We start from the raw sequence: 24,651 nt of genomic DNA, 5'->3' as shown, positions 1-24,651 counted from the left end.
GCGCCGAGTACATAAAAGTTGATATTTTTCTGACATTGACCTAATATTGTTTTTATACTGCAACTTAAATAAATAAATTGATAGCTATCTAAATTGTAACACAGATTTCAAACTTATTTTCATCCCTTAATGAACCTCTAACTGTGGAAAAGGTGTTCCATGATGAAATTGACATTGCACAAAATATAGCTGTGTTACTATATTTAGGAAATAAACACAACTAGTTGCAGTATAAAGGGCTTTAAACTGCAGTTCAACTTGAAATACTAATGTATACAAATTAAAGAGCTTGAGTTAATATATAGGTACCTACCTCCTTCAAGTGAGTATTTCAATTTCCCCTCATCTAGAGCATCTTTATCATAGGCAGTCATGTGGATTATACTGGTATATTGAGGTACATTCTATAATAACACAAATAAAAATCATGTGAATATTTCTTTATAGTTTTAAATTAAACAATTAAGCAATATTGTATACATGAGTAAAGTTTCTGATTTAAACCATCAACTGAACCATATTAAATATACCCCTGATTTATAATGGTAGCCTTATGGCAAAGCACATCCAAGTATAAAACATTCTTTGACAATTTCTAACAATCAACATCTTGCCCAAAATATCTATTTGGCTAGCTGTAGAAAATGTGTTTGAACTGTGAATTGTCACACTTCTCGATAAAAACTCTTTTAAGGGTTATTTATATTTTTTCAAAAAGATCTTAATTTGATATACAAAATAAACTGAATTCCATTTTAGATATAACCAGCACCTTGTACATTATCAAATTTACTGTCTATTCCTTATTCGAAGTCTTATAACATATGATAGCACTAAACATTACATACAAATGTACTAACTTCACTGATTTCAGCATAATACTGTGTTTGATTGAATATAGGATCATTATCATTGATATCTTGTATGTGGACCTTGATCTCTCTTGTACTGCTGTATTTACCATCACTTACTTCTGCCTAAATCATAATTAATATAAAATAATCTCACACAATAGTATCTCAAGTTCATCTAAAATATTCATCTTATTCATTTTAAATTACTCACAAATAAATAATAAATTATTTTGCACCCCAAGTCCCAACTGTTATTGAATTGTTCATAAATTAGTCTTTCTAATGTTGACAAAATGAGTCAGGAGTGTAAAATTATATGTGTGGTCCTTTTTTTGTATTTAAAAACCACTGCTTGTAGATGTTTTCCCCAATGTTATCACAAAGCTCAGTAGTCATTACTTGATACAGTTGTTTTGTGTAAATTTACTGTTAATAAAATCTAAAAATCAATCATTCAACACCTTTACAGACATAGATGGTCCAGATATGGCAGACTTTTTGGAACTTTTGGTTTTCAATGCCTTTTAATAACTTGGTAATTGGTCTTCAAAATGTTTTGATTTGATAACCACTGATGTAAGTTTTATTAAAAAAAAAAAATCATGTTTACATTACTGAATTATAAACAGGTTATGTTTGATGAGTTTTAAAAATAGAAATTTGGGATTCATTTTATAGTTCATGTCATAATAAACATTTAAACTAAGTTTCAAGTTGAAGTGACCACAACTTTATAGAAAACAAAATGAAAAAATAATTTGATCTACTTCAAACTAAAATTTTGGGAATTAGAAATGCTTACCTTTAATGAGTATAATCCATTTAGATTATCAGGCATAGATTCATAATCTAGACTTGTTTTTAAGACAAGACACCCCCCTGTTTGGTTGGAGTATGGCTGAATTTTAAACTTGCCATGGGAATCATCTTCTATAATACTGAAATTAAGCTGAGAAAAGGAAAAGACAAAGAAATAAATTATAAGTAGAATTACTATAAAAAATAAAATAATCCATCATTTTCATAATACAAATGGAATACAATGTATATGTATATGAACCTTAAAAGATGCATTTACATTGGACAATTAAAAAAAATTATTTTTATTTGTGTACTTCAATGTCTTTGATTTCATACAACTTTTAAAATTTGTAAGCATGTTATGTCCAGAGATAATCGATTTTAACTGAGGAATCTGTACTGGCCTAATGTCTTTTCAGATCATGGCCATAATGCCCTCAAATATATAAGTATTCAGTAAACAAAAAAGTTAATGAGCAATGAATATCAAAATACATCATACATATAGCAAGCTAAAATCTTGTTAACTTTCTTTGAAATTTCATGATGGTCTGAATTGTAGTTTATCTTAAAAAAGAAAATTTCATGGCGATATGTAAATACTTTAAAAAAAAAAAAAACCTGTACCAAAAAGATTTTTTACCTGTTATCTTTAAGCATTATTTACCTGCGTACTAAAGCCAAAATATTTTACAATTTTCCTGTATATTTCTAGACATAGAGACAAAATATTCACCTGTACCGGTATATAAAAAAAAATTACAGAGTCATTTACCTTTGTATTTAAGTCAGGATCTTCCACAGGTAATGGAAAGAAACATGTTCCTGTTGACAAATTCTCAGGAATAGTTTTTGTGTCATACTGGAACCCAAATTGTGGAGGATTGTCATTAATGTCTTGGATATTAATGTTGACCTGTAATATGTAAAATCTGGGTTTCATTCAATCCTATGTTTCTTATTATTACAGATTGAAATATGCTTTGGATATGTACTCAAAATATCCAACACATAGTATGACCAAGTATGCCTACAATTTTATTTTGCTAAAATCATACTCTTTCTCATTTTAAGTTTCCTTGAAATCTACATATTTTCATTATACTTTATGTTTAACACTGTCTCAAAGTTTATAAAAAAAGCTATACAAACAACACACAAACAAACAAATATTTTTTTTGCCAATTATGGTGCCCAAAATGAGAAGAATAATTACAATAAAATTTTGAAACATTATCGAAAGTAAATTAAAAATAGGTTAAACATGTATAAACACCCTTTTGGAGAAAAGACAATCTTTACAGTACTTTGTAAAAGAATGATAGCTGACTATGCAGTATGGGCTTTGCTCATTGTTGAAGGCCATACAATGACCTATAGCTGTTAATTTCTATGTCATTTTGGTCTCTTGATGTCTAATTGGCAATCATACCATATCTTTTTTATATCGTATTTGTTACACCTGGCAAACTATTTGAAAAGTAAATTAAAAATAATCTTAACATTTTTTCACCTGCGCTAGACAAGAACTTGAAGAACTGTTGACCTGTACATGTATGACTGTTATTTTCTTTGTTTCAGTCTCCCTGTCCAGTGGTCCATCTGATGTTATTGTACCCTAAAAATAAAAATAAACTAGAGGCTCTTAAGAGCCTGTGTCGCTCACCTTTGTCTATATGCATATTAAACAAAGGACACAGATGGATTCATGAGAAAATTGTGTTTTGGTGATGGTGATGTGTTTGTAGATCTTACTTTACTAAACATTCTTGCTACATTTACTTACAATTTTCTGTATCAATAATACGCTTGGTCCTTTAGTTACAGAGGATAATATTTTGTAAAAAATTACAAATATTTACCAAATTAATGAAAATTGTTAAAAATTGACTATAAAGGGCAATAACTCCTTAAGGGGTCAACTAACCATTTTGGTCATTTGACTTATTTGTAGATCTTACCTTGCTGAACATCATTGCTGTTTACATTTTATCTCTATCTATAATAGTATTCAAGATAATAACCAAAAACGCCAAAATTTCTTTAAAAATTACCAATTGTGGGGCAGCAACCCAAAATCCCAATTCCAATTCATCTGAAAATTTCAGGGCAGATAGATATTGACTTGATAAACAATTTAACACCTTGTGAAATTTGCTCTAAATGCTTTGGTTTCAGAGTTATAAGCCAAAATCTACATTTTACCCCTATGTTCTATTTTTAGCCATGGCAGCCATCTTGATTGGTTGGCTGGGTCACCGCACACATTTTTTAAACTAGATACCCTAACAACAACAAATGGAAGTTTTTAACGACCTTGACTGGCTATACAGCCCTCGCACGGTCGGCTCGGTCCCTGAAGGCGATTGGTAAGCGTTTAAATAATTTTGTGCCATCAGTCAGGAACAGGTGGTGGATGCCATTTTGGAGGTCGCCATATAGGTTTTGAGAGTTCTTTTTTGTTTGTTTACTATTTTGTTGTTATTTCTTAACAACAGCTGCTTTCGGGGCCAGTTTGGTCAGTTTGGCAGCCCGCTAACCTCGATGATGGAGTATTGGTAGATGAGTCTTGGACGTAGTGCTAAAGATGACAGGAAGCGTTATCAGGACCAAAGCCGTGAGGCAGTGAAATGAAGGTCAATCATTTAACACCTAGGATACAGCCCTCAGACGTTAATCAGCATAACACTCCCCCATCAACAATAGGTTTTGGAGTGCATGTTAACGTGGAATACACCGACTACAACGTTTATTGTACAGCGTTGGATTGGTTTCTGTCATCTAAAGTAGTAAGTCGTTAATCATCTAAAAGTAAACCATCATCGAAAATAGCGGGTAAAGGAGAGCTGGCCCAGCACATCCATTCAGCTGTAATGACTGAGAAGTGGAAAGAATTGGAGAATAGATACCCTAATAATGATTGTGGCTAAGTTTGGTTAAATTTGGCCCAGTAGTTTCAGAGGAGGAGATTTTTGTACAAGATTACAAAAATTTACGAAAAATTGGTAAACTATGACTATAAAGGGCAATAACTCCTTAAAGGGTCAACTGACCATTTTGGTCATGTTAACTTATTTGTAGATCATATTGTGCTGAACATTATTGCTGTTTATAGTTTATCTCTATCTATAATAATATTCAAGATAATAACCAAAAACGGCAAAATTTCCTTAAAATTACCAATTCAGGGGCAGCAACCCAACAACCGGTTGTCCGATTCATCTGAAAATTACAGGGCAGATAGATCTTGACTTGATAAACAATATTACCCCATGTCAGATTTGCTCTTTATGCTTTGGTTTCAGAGTTATAAGCCAAAATCTTTATTTTACCCCTATGTTCTATTTTTAGCCATGGAGGCCATCTTGGTTCAAGTTGGCAGGGTCACCGGACACATTTTTCAAACTAGATACTCCAATGATGATTGTGGCCAAGTTTGGTTAACTTTGGCAAAACAGAGATTTATTTTCTACAACAAAATCTGCAAAATTAAATATATAGGTTGCACTTTGTAAATACAGCGTCAGCTGTTTCTCAAACCACGCCTCTTTTGGGGAGATTTAGAATATTCATAAAAAACTAGATGTGTCAAAGCAACACGAATGGCCCCGTCCCAAAAACTAGAAAAATCTGCAATTTCAATAACACATATGGACTCAAACATGATGGTAGTCTCGCATATCAAAATCAGCTAAAATCTGGAGGCGTATAAAAAATAAATCTGTGATTTTAAATAATTTATCAAAGTCCAAAGCCCGTAATTTCAGCAAAAATTAACGGAGCGGAACGAAACTTAAACTTGATCTGTAACTCATCATGGTTAACTCACATACCAAAAGTCAGCCCAATATCTGAAGGCGTTTAAAAAAAAGTCTCTATAACTGTGATTTTCAACAATTTCTCAAAGTCCAAAGCCCGTAATTTCGGCAAAAATTAGTGGAGCGGAACGAAACTAAAACTTGATCTGTAACTCATCATGGTTAACTCACATATCAAAATTCAGCCCAATATCTAAAGGACTGTTTAGAAAAAAACTCTGTATAATGGTTTGTTGCGGAATGACGGAATGACGGAATTACGGAATTTCGGAATGACGGAATATCGGAATGACGGACAAGGGTAACACTATATGTCCCTGACCACTTAGTGGCAGGGCCATAATTAATTTTGTTTACATACTGGTTCCCAGTTATGCTCTCTGTGTTCCATCTCACAGAGACATAACTTGGGAATATTACCAGTAAATATACATGTGCATATTGTTTACATTGAAATCTGTGGTAACCCTTCTTTCCTTTCGAGGTAGGGGTAGTTAAGAAAATTAGTGTTAGTTTAAACTCTGAAAGTTCAGGGCATATAAACGTTGAAAATATGCCACACAGTCCTATATTTTGACCTTTGAAAAAAATTGTAGTGCATATATGAACTTTCAATTCTAGGATAAGATTTTTTTCAAAACTTCATAGTAAAAGTGGTACAGTTTTAGCGGCAAAAGGAGTTCCTATGGGAAATTGCATTGTCAATATTTACAGAAATGCAACCTATAACTAACTTTATTTCATATGTTTAAATTTGCTTCATTTTGGTGAAAATCTCATTCAGAATTAAATAGTGTTAACAAGTTTGACTGCTAATTTACATGAGTACTCATCGCTTAAATATAGACAAATGAACCATGTGTATCTAATCATTTCCAACTATTAAAGAATAAAATAGACAAAAATGAAATTTTATCTTATGTTCCTTTAAATTATTGTCAAAATGGTAAAATCATACCTTTAAAAAAGAAGTTTATGCTCCAACATTTTTTCATTATGCTGTTGACTTAATATTTTGAGTGTATTAATCTACTTAAAATCTAAGGGTAGCTATGTAAAATTTTAACCCAAATTGAGTGATTGTATTGAGAAAGATCCCGTCAAAAATGCTATGGTGGTTAAAAATATGTGAAAGTCCCATTGAACTAAAATGACGATTTTAAACACATATAGTGTGTGTACTTACATTAGAATCAATGGTGAATCCAGTGGAATTGAATAATGTGTAGGTTAGTGTCTGTTTAGAACTTGCATTGACTTTAGTTATGTAATGGTCGGTACTGTTTTCTGTCACGTCCACAGTAATAATGGCGGGTGTGATGACAAGACTGGGGTTATTGTATAATTCTATTTCTTTAGTATCCATCAGTCCGCCTTTATCTTTGACGATGACAGATATTGTTAAATTGCTAGCCACATTATGTTTTGCTCTGATTTCACCAGATTCATTTCCAATTCTAAAATTTGTTGTATCGTTAAGAGAATAACTTAGAACATCATTTGCATCTGGATCCCTAGCATTAACTATAGCAACTAGTTGGTCTTTAGTTATAGGAGATTTTACACATAATCCATCCATTTTTTCCAAGAACTGTGGTTTTTCATTAACATTAGTTATGTGTATTTGAACATGGGTGATGGCAGTTTTAGGATCATCAGCTTTGTCTATTGCCAGCACAGTCAACTCGTAAAATTGATCTCCTTCATAGTCCAGCTTACCCACAAGAGTTATTTCTCCTGAGTTTTCATTAATATAGAATTTGCCGTAGTATTTTGAGTTTGGAACCAGTTTATACCTGACAACGCCAGCATCTCCAGGATCTTTATCTTCAGCTTGAACTGTTATCACACTAGAATTGATATTGGTATTTTCTTTTAAGCTCTTTGAGTATGGCCCATTTATAAACTTTGGAGGGTTGTGATTTGTAATGTCAATGAAAATGTTTATTTCTGCCGATGTAGTCAATGGAGGTTGTCCATGGTCCATGACATTGACAGTCATATTGTACACCACATTAGCTTGGAACTTAACGTGATCATCCATTACAAACAATTCTCCTGTTATGTTATCTATCCTGAAATGATCTTCATTTGCCAGATAGAATGTAAAACCTCTATTTGATATGTCTTTATCTTTCACAGTCAACTGTCCAACTCTTCTATTGCCTAGAGCATTAGCTGGGATAGAGAAGTTCTTCAGACTGGAGGTAAAGAAAGGTACATTGTCATTCACGTCTTCTACCAACACATCAACAGTAGCGTAATCATGTCCATTTGAACCATCTGAGACAGAAATATTCACTGTATATCTCTGATGGACTTCTGCATCTATTTCTTTCTTTGTTACTAACATATTTTGTTGGAATTCAAATTCATCTGTGTAATTGACAGCTGTATATATCAATTTTGTGGAATCAGGATCAGATGCCCCAACCTGAAATAATAAAGTCATATTCATTCTATTCCTTTCATATAATTTTAGAAAATATATTTTGCATAAAATATTTTTTAGAAAGTAAAGACTCACTCATTTTTTAAGCTATATCGTTTTCCTACAGTACAGACAACACTCTTAGATCAGGGTTTTTTCACGATATCTTTTAATATGACAAGGAGGAGGTTTATGTGAGTAAGTTTTTTTTATGATATGTATCAATATGATGGGATTTTCTGAAGGCCTTGCAGTGACCTATAGTTGTTAATTTCTTTGTCATTTGTTCTCTTGTGGAGAGTTGTCTCATTGGCACATCATCTTCTTATTTTCATACAACAATGTTTCAAGTAAATTTTCTTTACAAATTTTGAAACTAAAACAAATCACATGAAAGGCAATGTCTATATTGGACATTCAAACAGTTCCTTGATTTTCCTCTTAAAAAAAAGAATACAAGCAGGCTTTGGAATTTTGGCATCCAGAGATTCAATATAATTTTTTACCTTAACAACTGAACTCCCGGCTGGACTATTCTCTTTGATAGTAGCAGTATAAGTCTTCCAGTAAAACTCAGGAGGTTTGTTGTCTCTGTCTTCGAGATTGATCATGATCAAAGCTCTGCTGGTATGTGAGAATGGTGTCCCTACAATAATATTACAACATAAAATACCTCATTCTTTTTCTATTTCATTTCCTATAGAGAATATATAAGATGGCATAAAGTTATCTTCAGCATATGTATTTTCCAATGTAGATACCATATAATAATAGCAACCATATCAAGTGAAACTTTGACTGCATGAATATAACCATACACATAACATGTTCAATGTATACATTTATTCAATCTTTTGTAATTTTTCTTATATTCCCAGTTAAGAGTTTTTATTTTTTTTAAATAGCCATGCAAGAAAGAAAGCTACAACCCATTGTAGGCAACTGAAAAAACTCTTTCAAAACCTATTTGACAAGATAGAGATCTACAAAAAAATAGAAATGATTTTTTTAATTGACAACTGGAAAGCAACTATCATATTTTACATTCCACAAATAATTCTGCTGAGGCTCAGTGTTAAAGACTGTACTTTGACCTATAATGGTTTACTTTTACAAATTGTGACTTGGATGGAGAGTTGTTTCATTGGCACTCATACAACATCTTCTAGTTATATCTAAACTAAGGAAAAACAGCCTTATACTATTGCATGTCCTTACTTGTCTGTCTATAGTTATATCTATATATGAGTCACATCGACAATCTACTGAGGTCATGTCTACAGTTTATGAGATTACGATCAGATTCTATTATGTTGATACTTGATAACAACTTATGAAGGGTTACTCGTTTCCTGTGAAAACTTTTTTAATTCTGATTTAGTATGTTATTCAACAAATTTTAAATGCATGTATTTTTAAAATGATCTATAATTAGTGACAGAAGGTTTAATAAAATTTCTAAAATTGAAACTTGTTTGCATTTCTTATTATTTGTATTTTTTTTCTTTGATTTTATGGATTTGATAATAATTGATTAGTTGCTGTTATCCTTTTAATGTCCAGTGCTTAATCAGGACAGGGGAGATTTTGCCCTATTTTTTTGGTAATTGGGTCTTTAGAACCTAACCATCTGAATCCTTTTAAGGATGTGACTTTTTTTTTTAAAGATGTGTAATTTGCTTAAAAGTCTATTGATATTTTATGTGACTAATTGAAGGATATCTTATATTGGATATTCCCAAACAAAAATCTGCTTTTACTAAGAACTTTAAATATAACACAAAATACATTGATAAATTGAAACTTTAAAACTTAAATGGTTAGTTTAAAGTTATCAGGTGCATATAAATCTTTTGTTTATAACATTTAAAGTATGACAAGAGTTTTATTTAAATTATTCACAGTTATTACCCTTTAATCACCACCTTTTCAATTTCCCCCGAGAATTTCTTAGCAAACATCAAATTCTATAACATCTGTTTGAAAATCTGAATGACTGAATTTTGGACAAAACATCAGATTTACAAATATGCTTTCTGTATATATTTGTTAAATTTTGCAAACAATATTTTAAAAATATATTTAAGTCTTCCTTTTAAATTATATACTATATATAGTCAAGGCCTTTCAATACTGGTTGATATTTCCATTACTGGTACTGGTTATACTAGGATAAAGTAAATAAACACTTTCTTTAGACCTTCCACTAAGTTCTGAATAGGATAGGAGGGTTAACTAAGACAAGTCATAGCTAATAATAAGTATTGGCTATCAAAATATCTCAGATATGTCATATAGGTTTCAAATGAATTATCAAGGGACATAACTCTGAAAAAACAAAAGTGAAATATATAAAATTTGAACATTGCATGTTTTTAGTAGTTCTCAATGCTACATTTATTTTTAAATGATTCCACTGTTTAAGTTCATGGGAAGAAACCTAAAAATTTGGTTATCTTAATTGGTATTTATACTTATAAATGCAACTAACCAGGAATAATGAATTAGAAAAATGTCTTTAACTTCACAATTTGCTTCTTTGTTTATGCAACGACTTGTACATAGCAAATCCATTACTTAAAATTTAGTAAAGATAATACTTTTTGTGATATAAAGTTATTTTAACTTAAACATGGCAAAATTAAACTGAAACTTGAAAAAGTAATTTATGTAGGTAAAATTTTTCTTTACAACTTTTTAAAGTGCATGCTAAAATTTACTATGTGCCCAACATTCATGAAAACAAAATAATGAAAGATCTTCTATAAAGCTTAGGGGCTAAGTTACTACTGTAATCACTAGCAAGTCAACACTGAGGTTGTGAGTTCAAAACCCACTCATGCAGGTGCACTCGACTCAAATCTTTATTGACTAGGATTGTTATTTTTCCTATCAAGGTGGTTTTCTCCAGCATACTCTACCAATAAAAACTGGCCCACACTAAATAGCCCAAAAGCAGTGCTTAAAACAGGCGTTAAAACACCAAAAATCAAATCAAATCTATAAAGCATAATATTACAAAATTTATTTGCCAATTATGCAGCTCTGATTAAATTAAAGAAGAATGTGTCTAAGGATATGAATGCCCATACTAAAGCTTTGCATTTTTTTCATGTTAAAAAGGGGCATAACTCTAGAAATTCTAAAGATTGTATATTCCAATTCAAAGACCAAAATGACATACACTTTTAAAAAATATTGTATTTCTATGTTTTTCTTAACAGTCTTTGAAGCAGCTAAAGCACTTTTAGAGCTTACATGTTTTTAAGTTAAAATGCACAAAAGGTTAGATATCTATAAAATTGTCAAATTATACCTGACAACTTTACTTTTCAAAATCTCCATGACAGACAGACAGACAGACAGACAGACTGACTTTGAAATTATAACAGTTCTCTAGATACAATTTGTTACAGACAGACAGATATACTTAGAACTATAAGGCCCAAATTACAAGTGGGGAGAAAATCCGTCTAGACCAGTAGCATACAGGCCAGAAATATACAACAATTATCATTCTCTAAGAGTTATATATTCACCTGACAACATCTCTGCTATCTTTTCTACCAGTGACAGACTTACAATAAATGCAAATGATAATTAAGAGCCTTTTATGAGCAAGCTCAAATGTCCCAAAGGTCCCATAACTGGTTTACCATTGTTAGAGGAGACAAAATGTTGTTTTTTCAAACTTTTTTTCTATTGGTGGTTATTTATTGTTAGATATTTCACTCTTTCCAAATATATTAAAGTACCATAAGAGAGCAAACTACAAAACACAGATCCCCAATTATAAAGATGCAAAGCTGATTTTGACCTGATGGCCTGGTTTTAATTCTGTTTACTTTATGATATTATTCTTTTAGATTATGATTTTAGACAGTTTCCTCAATATTGATAGGGATCTCCCTCAATTCTCATTATAATATTGTGACTAAATATCCAAATATGGTTGCAATTTGATATAAAGTTTTTGGAATTGAAAATGACTGACTTACAGACAGGTCTAAATACATATACTGTTGAATAACAATTTTTCGTGGGTTTCGTTTATACAAGTGAACCACGAATTCTAATAATCAATGAATCACAATTTTTTCGTAGGCTTTGTATGGAGAGATTGGTCAAACCATGAAATCAAATATCCACGTACATGCAAGTTTTTCTTAATCCACGAAAATTGGTACCCACGAAAATAAATGAATCAGTATCCTCCTGCTGCATAATAGTCTGGGGTATAAAATAATACCACCACTTATTTTCTGTTTTACCTCTAAGAAGACCAGATATGCAATTCTTATCTTCCAGCAAAACTTGATTTATTACCGGAGTAAATATTATTATTGTTGTCATCATCATTAAAAGGACAATGAAAAAGAGTATAAAATGATGATTGCTTTCGAATTACATAATCAGGTCACACTAGAAACTTTTTACATACCATCCGAGGCTTGAACTAGTAATGTATGAACTGGTCTTAGTTCATAGTCCAGGCAGTTATGTGTATCATTTATATATAAAATCCCTGAAGAAGCCATTGAAAAGACATCATGACAGCTTACATCTCCACCAACAATACTGTACGTTATGGAACCAAGATTATCTAAATCAGTTGCATTCATAACCTAAAATGTTAAAAATACAGGTAATTGAACAAACATTTGTTTCTGATTATATGTCAAATATATAAAAAAAAAAATTTTCAAGCAGAAATATAAACACAGAACTTTTAAAAAATCTTGATGTGAACATCAATTTGCAAAATCAATTAGACTAACAACTTATGCTTGATACAGAAACATTTCTTTTACTAAAACAGAGATTTATTTTTTTATTTTTCAACAACAAGGATTTAATCTGTAGAACAAAAAAAAATATTCTAAAAATTCAAAATTGTATAATACACTAGCAAGAGTTTACCAGTTGTGTGAAACATATATCAAGTTGCTAGTATTGAACGATGATACAAGTTACAATTAATTTCTCCATAATTATCTACCTACCTTTAAAAATTTAGGCACATAAAATTTAGTCTTTTGAAAAAAAGAAAAAACATTAGCAATAATAAATAGAAGCATTTATTTCATTCTTTTCATACCATTTAGATGGAATTAAAAAGGAAAAAAGGAAATGTTTTGAAAAAAGTATTACCTGAATTGTCTTTGTTTTTACATCCTCCATCACACTGATGTTATAAGTGTTCTGTGTAAACTGTGGTGGATTATCATTGATGTTCAGTATATTTACAGACACTGTGGTAGTTACATTGTGTTTCCCATCAGATACTTTAACAAGTATGTTGTACTTAGTAGGACCTTTCTCATAGTCAAACATCATTTTAGACTGTAGCAGGCCATTATTATTTATTGTAAAATCTATAATTGAAAAAAAGTCAATAATATTTTAATTTCATAGAAATCTACATCTGAAAATGAAATTCTCAAACCATTACAATGCCTCCCTTTTTACCTAATTAAGCATTTCAAGCTTCAAGTAGATATATGAATACCACGGAATTTACAATTTTATTCCATTTGAAAATTGACCAATCAGAATTATGATTTAGATCTGACCATGTTTTTTTTTAAAATCTTACCTGATCAATTAATAAAATTTCAAAGAAGATGTTCAAAACATTATTCCAGCCATCTTTAACTGTTGCTTTCAAATAATTAGCTTACCAGTTTCTGAGCAGAAGATGAAAATGTGGACTATTTCAAAACAACTTCCCAAGGAGTCTAAAGGTAACATGCTGGCCTCAGGAGGGGGAGGTTGCAATTTTTATCCACAGTATTCTTTGCTGCTTTTCTCCTAATCATAGGACATTGAAGGGTAAACAGAGACAAATTTTTCAGGAGTCAGACTAATGTGTTATGTGGTATGTCTTTCTGAAGATTATTATTTTGTAAATAAGAAATTAAAAATAAGGCTTAGCATGTCAATCTAGTTCAAAGCAGGAGTAATTTTCATATTACATTCAAGAGATATATTTCCACTGTACACAAATATATATACAACGAAATTTGTTACATGCACACATATAAAAATTGCGGTTTTTATCCAACGCAATCAAAGGATTGAACGTTGTTTTCAATTTAGACTTGTTCATATATATATATATTTAGACGAATTATATATATATGATGGCAATAGTTCATATTAACCCTTTTATGTGATAAATTATTGTTTAGTTTGTGAAATCGCCATATCTTTGTATCTTGTTATGTCACAAAATAAAACAGGACAGACTAGTACAATTGGATATCCTCCCTCTATATAAATCTTTGGACTAGATTACATCTCCCCCTTTCACAAACCTTTGGAGTGATTAAGAAGACTGAATTTCAATGTTGAGTCAGCATCCAAATCTGTAGCCATGACTATACCAACTAAACTTCCTATTGGTTCATTTTCAGGCACACTGAAATCATATTTTCCTCCAAACACTGGTGGATTGTCGTTTATATCTGTTATGTGGACAACTATAGTGGCTGATCTGTGGTAGAAATACACCAGTATAAACATCACTATTAATATTATTGTTTATTCTAAAATTCATTCTTTAAATGTTATTTTAAAAAATGTCTCTAAAAACACATGCAAGTTATCTGGATGTTTAAATTGCATTCCATAACATTCCTTGAGGGAAATTTCGAAATGTTTCAACTTAGGTATAATTTTTTTTATAATAAGGTTTAGTATTTGCTTGATGTTTTCCTTAGCTCATCCCAATGAAACACCTATAGATTGATATCTTTATTGACAGCCTGTCCCAGGCATTTTTATTTGTAAACAAGAAGATATTTCTTTATTATTTAGCTAATTTGATACAGTTAACATATTTGAACTTATTTAAACAAACTAGGTGTATCGTAACGACAGAATAAGCCCAACACTAATTTTCAAAGTCCAAATCTTCTAATTTCGGCATAAATCAGGGGAGAGGGAAGAGGAACCAATAATTAACTCAATCTATATCTCATCATAGAAGACTCACTCACTAAAAATCAGCTAAATATGTGAAGGCATTTAAAAAAAAAAGTCTTTATGACTGTTAATTATTTAAGTCCGAAGCCTGTAAATTCAGCAAAATCAGCACAGTGGACCCAAACATAAACTTGATATGTAACTCATCATAGTAGTCTCACATACTGAAAACCAGCTCAATAGGTGAAGTATTTAGAAAAAAAGAATCTGTATTACTGTTCAAAGAGGAATTTCAAAATGACAGACAAGGGTAAAACTACATAGTCATATTAAAAATGAGATTTTCATTCAATAACAACTACCTTACCATAGATAGTGTTGGCTTTCATTTAATTTTTGTGTTTTTTCTTTTCTTGGATTTTCGGATCCCAAGTTTTGGCACATCCAGAGCAGTAATTTGAAATCAATATAATTTTCATGAAAATATGAAATTTAACATTATAATTACCCAGTAAGTGAAGGTTTTCCTTTGTCAATGGCCTCTATAATCACAGTGTAGTCTGTCTGACCAGATTCATAATCAAGCTTTGAGTTCAATATAACACCACCCGTGCTGGTCATACTGTAGTTCTAAAAATAGATAAAAAAAAGAATACTTAAATAGTTGCGTCAAGAAATGTATTACTTATACTTCATATCCCAATGCATCAATGTACATAATGTTCTTGATGCAATGTCTAAAGTCGTTTCTGTCAATATGTTTCTTGCAAAATATTGTTATTAGACAGTTTTTAACTAAACATCTATTGGGATGTGATAAATAAAACTTAGACACATTATAAACTATTTCATTTAAAATGGTTTACTCTTCCAGTGGTATGAAGAAGGCCTAGTCATAAATTGAAATTCTATTTTGAGGGCCCCATTGAATCAAATAGTTTAAATAGTATGAAATGAACATCCATTTTCACTGAATTATTACACATTTGTGTTTAGGGGCCAGCTGAAGCCCCCCTCTGGTTACTGGATTTGTTTGCTATGTTGAAGACTGGTTAATGGCCTTGGACTTTTTTCTGTTCTTTTGTCAGGTTGTTGAGAGGTCAGTAAAGTGAGCTGAATTTGTTAATAAATGAAGGTATTATTTAGTGCTTGAAGACCTCCAATATTGTGCCAAAAGGGAAGTAACTCTTGCTAAAATTGTGTCATTCAAAACCTATAACAATAAACTTACAGCATTCATTGATTTAAAGGTAAAGTTGCTATTTTGTCCAGAGTCTTTGTCTGTAGCAGATATCTTACAGCCAGGTATTGTTCCTATCATGTTTTCAGCTGTTGTACAATCATATAACCCTACAAATGTGGAATAATCTACAGTAATATGTCTTACTTTTTACTTATCCATTTTGTTGTTAGCAAATGAAATATGCATAAAAATAAAAAAATAAATAACAGGGATATAAACAACTATGTTAGTTATAATAGCATCAGGATCATGAAAGTACTTATGGTTGTCCTCATGGCTATAGTGTACTGTTTTATAACAGTATTTTCGATTTTTTTTCGGGAAACTACAGAAACAACAAACTTCAGAAACAACATATATTGCGCATATTTAAGGTAGCATGATATGTCTGACGATGCACATCTGGCTTTTCATTTCATAGTAATGTTGTACATATTAGACATTATCCATATTTCATGATTTTCAATATAATGAGCTACGAAAGAAACTCAATTCAAAATTTGAAGTTCCCCTTAACGAATTATTAACCTCCATTATGTCCCCCATGTTACCTCCTAACAATTTTTTTTAAATTTCAGTAAGATGGTCATATATTTATTTATGCACTTTTACCTTTGGTGAAGGTAGGTTTGTTGTCATTAATATCTGTGACACCAATATTGACTGTAGCTGTGTCACTATGGTTACAATGTCCATCTACAGAGTCCAGACAGTCAATGGCTGAAACCTACAACAAGCAGTATAAAAATAAGAAAATGTGGTATTATTTTCAATGAGACAACTCTCTATCAGAGACCAAATGATTTACAAATTATAGGTCACCATTAATACACTATTCAAGAATGAGCAAAAACCATACCACATAGCAATTACAGATTATTTTTTGTTTTATTTGAAATACATTTACATGTTTATGCTTAGTAATTCTTATACAAAAGGGTTTCATTTTACAACTTATAAAATTCACAATCATGTAAAAATACTAATGAAAACACAAGCAACCTTTTTTACACTCATTTCATTCAAATATCAGTTTATCAACTAAAGATGAAATTTTTATAATGTTTATACCCACCACTAATGTGTAAGACTTCTTTCCACCATCATCATAGTCCAGTTGTTTGGCCAGGATGATATCTCCAGTATAATGGTCTATCACAAATGTACTATTGTTATTCCCACTAGTTATCCAGTAAGTTACTGTGTTGTATCTTTTATCAGTATCAGCATCAGTAGCTTTTATTCTACAAGGCATTTTTGTGTAATTAATTCACTACTGTAACTTTAGAAATTATTGCATGCATTTATAGTTTTGATTTTGTCATTTTAGACTAAAATGCAATTTTAGTAAAATATAGGAAATTTATGCCGTTACAAACTTAATTATAGGGCCTGATGATATTAAACCTGACCGGTCTTCAGAGACTGAAAATGCAATTTTAATTTTTGGAATCTTGAGAAATCCTGCTTAATTCATATATACCGGTATAGAAAATTTCAAAATACGAGTTTAAGTTAATGGGATTATAACCCTGTAAAAAAATTTCCCAATAAAAAAAACATTGCAATAATTTCTGAATTTACAGTACATAATGAATTCAGCTGTTAACATTGTACCATTTTTAATCATGAGCATTTCCAAATTCTATGATTTCTTAGTAAATTTATTATAACAATAGTGTTTCTTTGGCTATCATACGTTTGCACTAAAATATGCACTTGTATATGAAAATTTAATTTAAATGTTATAATGGTGCCAATGTAGAACAACTGTTTGTAAAGTACATATATAAGGTCAGTTGTAAGATAATGCAACACCATAAGCAATAATTACACAACACTTTTACATGTGTTTGCATTGTAATCTAACAAACCTGCTCACACCCTCATTTATAACTTGAAAATACTTTATTAAAGGTATGTTTGCAATCAAGACACTTTTCACCAGAGACCAAATGACCGAGGAGTTAACAACCAGATGTCCCTGTATGGTCTTCTACCATGAGCAAGCAAATACTACAGAGTAGCAAATTAGAGCTTGCCATATAAAAAGGGCATCTTTTGAGACTGCTTGTTGTTTTCTAGATTTCCGTTTTAATTATAAAATATATGTAGTGTAATGCTAGTGTCTCATTTACATCAATACTAAATCTCTTTTATTGTATATCAATTGAATTAAAAGCTTTGTTTTTAACTTCTTTAGTTTTTTGTTCAAATGATTTCACCTGTTTTAACAGAGGTAGATATCTCATTATTCTAGTTTAATCCTCCATGTATGGAATAGTTTGTTTGTATGAAACTTGTTTTACAGAGACAAAAGGTTGTTTGGCTGACAAAAACTTTAAAGTCTTTTTAAATCAAAATGGCATGTACCTTGCACTGAAACCTGTAAATAAAACCATCCAATAACCTTCTAAATACTTAGTATTTAAACTGAAACTCATTACTAGGTTGTCTTCAGTTTAATGAAGTAAATGCCTTTGTTACAGTTAAAAAAATGTAAATCACTAACCTTTCTTTGTTCATAACAGATGACCCTGTTATAAAATTCTCCAGTAAAGTCACTGAAAATGTTCTCTTTGCCATTTTGGGAGAATGATTGTTAACATCCTATAGAGGAAGTAAAATGTAATCCATAAAAATACAAACAAACAAAAAAGAAACACAAAGTCAGCAGGGAAACTTTTTTCAGGCAAAATGTTTTTGAAGTTTGATGAACTATAGGTTTTATCTTTATTTGGAATCTGAAACACTTGACATTAGAACTTGCGACACTTGAACTATTAACATCATACAACAAGCGCTTTTCTTTTGTGATGTCAGAACATTTCTCTTATGGTTTCAAATCTTTATAGGAACTTCTATAAAGTTCAGTAATGGTGGACAAATAGCCATAAAGTGTATAATGTTCTACTCATTTTCAGTTATTGGCCAATGAGACAGATGAAACAAAGCCTAAAATGTTATATCTCCCACACAACTCCATCTAGGGAGGATAACGTTAAATAAGATATTACATGAATACTGATTGAAAAAGTTTACGATAAAATAAATATGAATCTGTGACTATTTTGTAATTTTTTTATTATTACCTCCAAAACAACTTCAACTTCTTGTGAAGCATGAGAAATGTGGCCACAAAATTTGCTGTTCTTGGCATTTATAACAATTTTAAACTTTCCTTTGGCAGTGTTTTCCATTTTAAGATTCTGTTTTGCTGAGAGGCTGCCATTTTGATGTATTATGAAGAAAGGTCCACCACTTATTAAACTGTATACTATTCCGTTGTTACTGACATCACTGTCTTTGTCTATGGCCTTCAAAATAAACACACAAACAAGTATTTATTTATCACACATAAAGATGGTTAATAACCTTATACAAAATGATAAAACAATGTTGGGTCTTGAATTGTTGTCAAACTGATAATATATAAAATCAAATATAACATTTCAGAAATAAGATATGGGATACAGATAGTTTGTTATAAAAAAAACCCAGAATCTGCAATTATTTTAAGTCATCTTAATAGAATAAAATTCCTTTTCTATGTTGGGATACATCCTGAAATTGGAACTATCACTTTTTACATCCAATTTAAAAATAAGCTGGTTTGCAAGGTGTTTTTTTTTTGTTTTTTTTTTTAACTAAGACAGTGTCTATCTAAGTCTATTCATGTTCTATTTGGTAGATTAAAGAGACAAAGGTTAGAATAGAAAAATGGGATTTTATATGTTTTACTGAGACTTATTCTAAAATTAAAGGGTGAAGAGACTTTCTTCATCCGACACATAGAGATCTTGAAATTGTCAAACAAATCACCACATTCACACATATAGATTTTCCTTAATCCTTACATGGAAAATTATAGTCAATAACCTTGTTAACATATCTGTGTTTGCCAGAGAACCTATGCACATTATGAGTAAAGTTACAAAATTATGACTATCTTAAAACTAGTGACTTACATCTGCTATATGGAAGTTGACTGGTTTTGTTAATTCTGTCAATAGGTACGTATACTTTCTATCATCTCCAGGGAATTTAGGACAATTATCATTAACATCCTTGACCTCTATAATGACCTCAGATGTTCCAGTCAATGGAGGTGTTCCTTGATCTATTGCCATGACAACAACATATATTTTACCATTTGTGCTGTCTAATTGTTCCCTGTCCAATGAGCCAGATACAGAAATGGCACCAGTTTGAATATTGACTTTCAAATTATGTTCCCTACAAGATTTAAACATATCAACATTGTGTTTTAACTTATGATATCAATTTTGACTGACATGAAATTTTACCACTATGAAAAAGTAACATTTATTCACATCAAACAAAGAGACAATAAAGATAACTTACCATTCTGATGACAGTAGTGTATACTGGATCTTACTGTTGTTCCCTTTATCAGAATCTTTTGCCTAAAATATGTAAATCACAATGTTAAAGTATCATATGTCAATCATAGATTTTTGTAAATTTTTCATTTCTCAATTCATGATATGTCAAACTTATATCTTATAGAAAAACAAGATGTACTGTTAGCTACTGAACTAAAATCCTATTTACTTGACTTGATTTTGAAGCTAGAATATCAAAGGAACTAAATACCAGTCATATAACTAGATTAAGCTAGGTGCAATTATTATAAATCTATGACTTGTTCTAGCTGCTAAGCAAAATGTGATAGAGGTCAATATGATACTCTTTCCTAAGGATTTAATCAAATTTATCTTATCTCATCTAAAGACCCCATTTAATAATTTCTGTAATAAATGTTATGAGAACTAACTATATTAAAATAAAATATCCTTTTTCATTTGAAACAAATTAATAATATCTCAAACAATTCTAGAATAAAATAAGATATCAAAATATGCAAATCAATCTAAAATTGGAGATAACTCTATAAACTTATGTGATGTATAAATTCAAATCTATTAATTATAAGCCAGTAAACACTTGCTTTTATTTTAAAAAGTTAATTCACAGTTCAAACCCAAAATACTGAAATGTATGATCAAATTGAATATATAGTTCCATTAAAAGAAATTTATAATGCTTCCCCTGTAATAAAAAGGTTCATGCATACACACTAACCTGTACTCTTCCTAATAGAGTATTGTTGACATTCTCTACCACACTAAAATGGTAAGATGAGTTCAGAAAGTGTGGAACGTTATTGTTGACATCTTCGATGTGGACTGTTACATTGGTAGTAGAAGTCTGCAAATAAAAGCAAATAAAAAGCTGCGCGCAAATGTAAAATAATTTAATCCCCAAATGCGCGCAAACGTAATGCGCCCCAACAAATGGTCTATATATTTTTCAGTCTTTATCAATAAAATTAAAAATTAAAGGGTATCTTTTGATACTTGGTCAATTCAAAGAAAGGAATATGTATTTATAATGAACAGTAATATTCGGAATAATAGTTTACTTCAAAGTGAGCTGGAGTTGAAATTAAGTTCTATGATACAATTGTTACCCCTCCGTAAATTTCACTGACGAAATCACAAGTTGGTTGACCATAATGGAAAATCCATTTTACAGATGATATTGGATTTGATCCTTATTACCTAACTATAATCCTGTTCCCTTCTCATGAATATGACCTACCAAATTAGACTTATTAGGGTTTGTACTAACATGAGCAACACGAGCGTGCCACATGTGAATCAGGATCTGCTCACCTTACCAGAACACCTGAGATCACCCCCAGTTTTTGGTGGGGTTCATGTGGCTGAGTCTTTATTTGTTAATGCTGTTTTGTGTACTATTGTTTGTTTGTCTTCTTGTCAGTTTATTTCCAATTTAAAAGTTTGAATGTCCCTCTGGTATCTTTCGCCCCTCTTTTATGCACAAGACACAAATTAGTTTTACTACTATAAGGGTAAAAAAGGTCAAGATCAAGATCAGACGATCCTGAATTTGGTACATGATATATTTTCTGCCCATAATGCAACTGTATACCAAGTTTGGTTAACCTAAGTTGAATGGCATAAAAGTTATGTGCTGGACACCAACCAGACATGGTTTTTCTATCAGAGGGGTCAAACATTACTCAAAACAAGTCAAGGTTAGAGTTACCTGACTTTGATGCAAGATACACCCTTAGCCTAAGATGCAACTGTATACCAAGTTTGGTTAACCTAAAGTTAAATGTTAAAAAAATAATGAGCTGGACAAGAAATAAGAAGTATGGACAGCAAACAGACAGATGTCTCCCCTCTCTCCAAAAAATACACCTTTGTTTAGCCGTGGGTATAAAAAAGCAACAATGGTGCAATAAGGCATTAACAGTATATAAAAAGCATTTACTTACATAACTACCATCAAATACGCCAACATGGAAATACAGTGAATTTAGTTTGTTGACAAATACAGCATTTGTGTAAATATTTCCAGTCACATAATCAACTTTAAAATCTGAAAGAAAAATCATCACTTTCTTTACCACATGTACCAGATTAATTATAATATTTTTTTTTTTAGATGTAAACCTAGTGTATAGCACTGACTTTGCTATATCGTCTAATTGTTTTGCTTTCGTAATTGTTATCTTTTCAAGAGTAACTTTTTTATGTGACAACTTTTTATAGAAGGCTGAAAATTTTCCTCTGTTATAAACAAACATTATTTAGATGAAAGTCAATCTTTTGCTTAACATCACTATGATTTTTGGAATACCTTATAATGGTTAGATAATTAAGTTTTCTTTGTATTCTTTTTTAGTGGTCTAATTTATAAGTGTTGTCTAAGTACCATGTGCTTTTACCAAATTTGGTTAAATTTATAAAGTTCTAATAATGAAGTTATATAGCTATTTACAATTTTCTTGGCATTTCAGTAGCAATAAACATACCACATGTTAAATGCAGAAATGATGTGAAATGCCATAAAGAAGTAACAACATATTTCATATGTATTTTTAAATCACACTCATTTTTCATTTAATAATATATATTTTACAGTCGATAAGGTGAGAAAAAAAAATATTTTCATGATTTAATTTTTTATGTACAACAAAATATTAAAAAAAAATATTCTTACTAGAACCAGAACCAGAGACAGAGAATGTTAGATTATCATGGTCCACATCATCAGCCATCACTCGACCAATCAGAACATTCGTCTCTATGTCCTCAGGTATTGTAAAGGTGTAAGAAGTGCTGATAAAGTATGGTTCATTGTCATTTATATTAGTTACCACAACCTCAACCAATACAGAACTAAAATATAAATTCAGAATAATCAATTTGAATAGCTGTCCACCCTGGTATATGTACTTGCCCTACAAACAAAGTTTTGAAACATAAATGCAAAATAGTCTTAAGTTCATTTCCTTAAAAAAAATACATAGCAGAAAAACATTCAGAAATTGCTGAGTGATTTGTTATTTCTATTGCTTTATGTAATTCAGAGGTGTATTTATTGCAAAGTTGGTTTACAGGTCTAAAAAGCATCAATTTTGAATGCTGTCCTTACCTATGTAAAGATGGTGTTTCTTTATCCTCAGCTGTCACATTCAAATAATATATCTTTTGTCCCATGTCAAAATCTAAAGGTCGGACTACCTCTACTTGCCATAAACTTCCTGTCTTCTTTATTTGGAATCCTGTATCATTCTGCAATGTAATAGGTATATTCATTCAACAGTGACTAATCTAGCAGAAGTGATTATTCTGAGCATGACTTAAAAGAAAGCTTTTGGTGTTGTTGCAAAAAAAAAGTAGCATATGTGGCTTGATACAAACATAAATTGAAGAAGATGTTCAAAGTAGTAAAACTGGACTGAAAAAAATCAGGCTTTCTTTACCTGAAAGCCTTATTATATTCAGTCCAGTAGACATCTGAAGTTTTTTTAAGGGAATCTCAATGGTATAATTTTCCAAACATTTGTGAATCATTTGTTCAAATAGGTCATATATTGGATTTTACCATTTGTGTAATTTAAAGTTTAAGACATAAGTAACATATTAAAGATTCTTTTAAGAGACAACACTAAGGTTTATAATGTCTAAGCTTTGTCCCAATGATTACTGACTAGAATACTGTTTCATATATCTTCCTATAAGTTTATGATTGCATCTATTATAGATGTTGGGGGAATAAATTATAAAGGAATCCATCTAGAAAAAGAACTTTCTATTCTGCTTGAGTCAGATATATGAATTAACAATTAACTATACCTTCACAGACACTTGACTTTGTCCATTGATGCCTGTATCTAAGTCTGTAACAATAAGGTTACATCCAGCTATAAGACCTGTACTGTTCTCTGATACTGTACATTTATACAAATCTGTCAAACATATAAAGTAAAATAGTTACGTCACATCAAAATACAACCAGCTATAGGACCTGTAATGTTCTCTGATACTGTACATCTATACAAATCTGTCAAACATATAAAGTAAAATAGTTACGTCACAATAAGCTTACATCCAGCTATAAAACCTGTACTGTACATCTATACAAATCTGTCAAACATATAAAGTAAAATAGTTACGTCACAATAAGCTTACATCCAGCTATAAAACCTGTACTGTACATCTATACAAATCTGTC

The 24,651-nt window shown here is 30.9% G+C and overlaps 1 protein-coding gene across 1 annotated transcript in view; it reads right to left on the bottom strand.

Annotated features, from left to right (window-relative positions):
• LOC143046090 (protocadherin Fat 4-like) overlaps nucleotides 1-24,381 on the bottom strand; it is a 49,783-nt gene extending 25,402 nt beyond the window's left edge. The window contains exons 1-23 of the mRNA XM_076219077.1: nucleotides 24,273-24,381; nucleotides 23,569-23,708; nucleotides 23,134-23,312; nucleotides 22,406-22,509; nucleotides 21,181-21,306; nucleotides 20,440-20,501; nucleotides 20,043-20,310; nucleotides 19,167-19,391; nucleotides 18,587-18,684; nucleotides 17,150-17,318; nucleotides 16,687-16,801; nucleotides 16,063-16,181; nucleotides 15,340-15,461; nucleotides 14,222-14,400; nucleotides 13,056-13,279; nucleotides 12,346-12,529; nucleotides 8,411-8,550; nucleotides 6,660-7,907; nucleotides 3,169-3,273; nucleotides 2,431-2,571; nucleotides 1,657-1,803; nucleotides 861-977; nucleotides 314-404 (exon numbers count right to left, since the gene is read on the bottom strand). Of these exons, the coding sequence (XP_076075192.1) occupies nucleotides 314-404; nucleotides 861-977; nucleotides 1,657-1,803; nucleotides 2,431-2,571; nucleotides 3,169-3,273; nucleotides 6,660-7,907; nucleotides 8,411-8,550; nucleotides 12,346-12,529; nucleotides 13,056-13,279; nucleotides 14,222-14,400; nucleotides 15,340-15,461; nucleotides 16,063-16,181; nucleotides 16,687-16,801; nucleotides 17,150-17,318; nucleotides 18,587-18,684; nucleotides 19,167-19,391; nucleotides 20,043-20,310; nucleotides 20,440-20,501; nucleotides 21,181-21,306; nucleotides 22,406-22,509; nucleotides 23,134-23,312; nucleotides 23,569-23,633 (4,228 nt within the window). The 5' untranslated portion in view covers nucleotides 23,634-23,708; nucleotides 24,273-24,381. The remainder of the gene's footprint in view (nucleotides 1-313; nucleotides 405-860; nucleotides 978-1,656; nucleotides 1,804-2,430; nucleotides 2,572-3,168; nucleotides 3,274-6,659; nucleotides 7,908-8,410; nucleotides 8,551-12,345; nucleotides 12,530-13,055; nucleotides 13,280-14,221; nucleotides 14,401-15,339; nucleotides 15,462-16,062; nucleotides 16,182-16,686; nucleotides 16,802-17,149; nucleotides 17,319-18,586; nucleotides 18,685-19,166; nucleotides 19,392-20,042; nucleotides 20,311-20,439; nucleotides 20,502-21,180; nucleotides 21,307-22,405; nucleotides 22,510-23,133; nucleotides 23,313-23,568; nucleotides 23,709-24,272) is intronic.
• Nucleotides 24,382-24,651: the final 270 nt, after the last annotated feature.

This window comes from Mytilus galloprovincialis, chromosome 9 (genome assembly GCF_965363235.1).
Source record: "Mytilus galloprovincialis chromosome 9, xbMytGall1.hap1.1, whole genome shotgun sequence".
NCBI classification, from domain to species: domain Eukaryota; kingdom Metazoa; phylum Mollusca; class Bivalvia; order Mytilida; family Mytilidae; genus Mytilus; species Mytilus galloprovincialis.
Note: the sequence above shows the minus strand (reverse complement) of the source record. Positions and strands in the feature narration are given on the sequence as shown.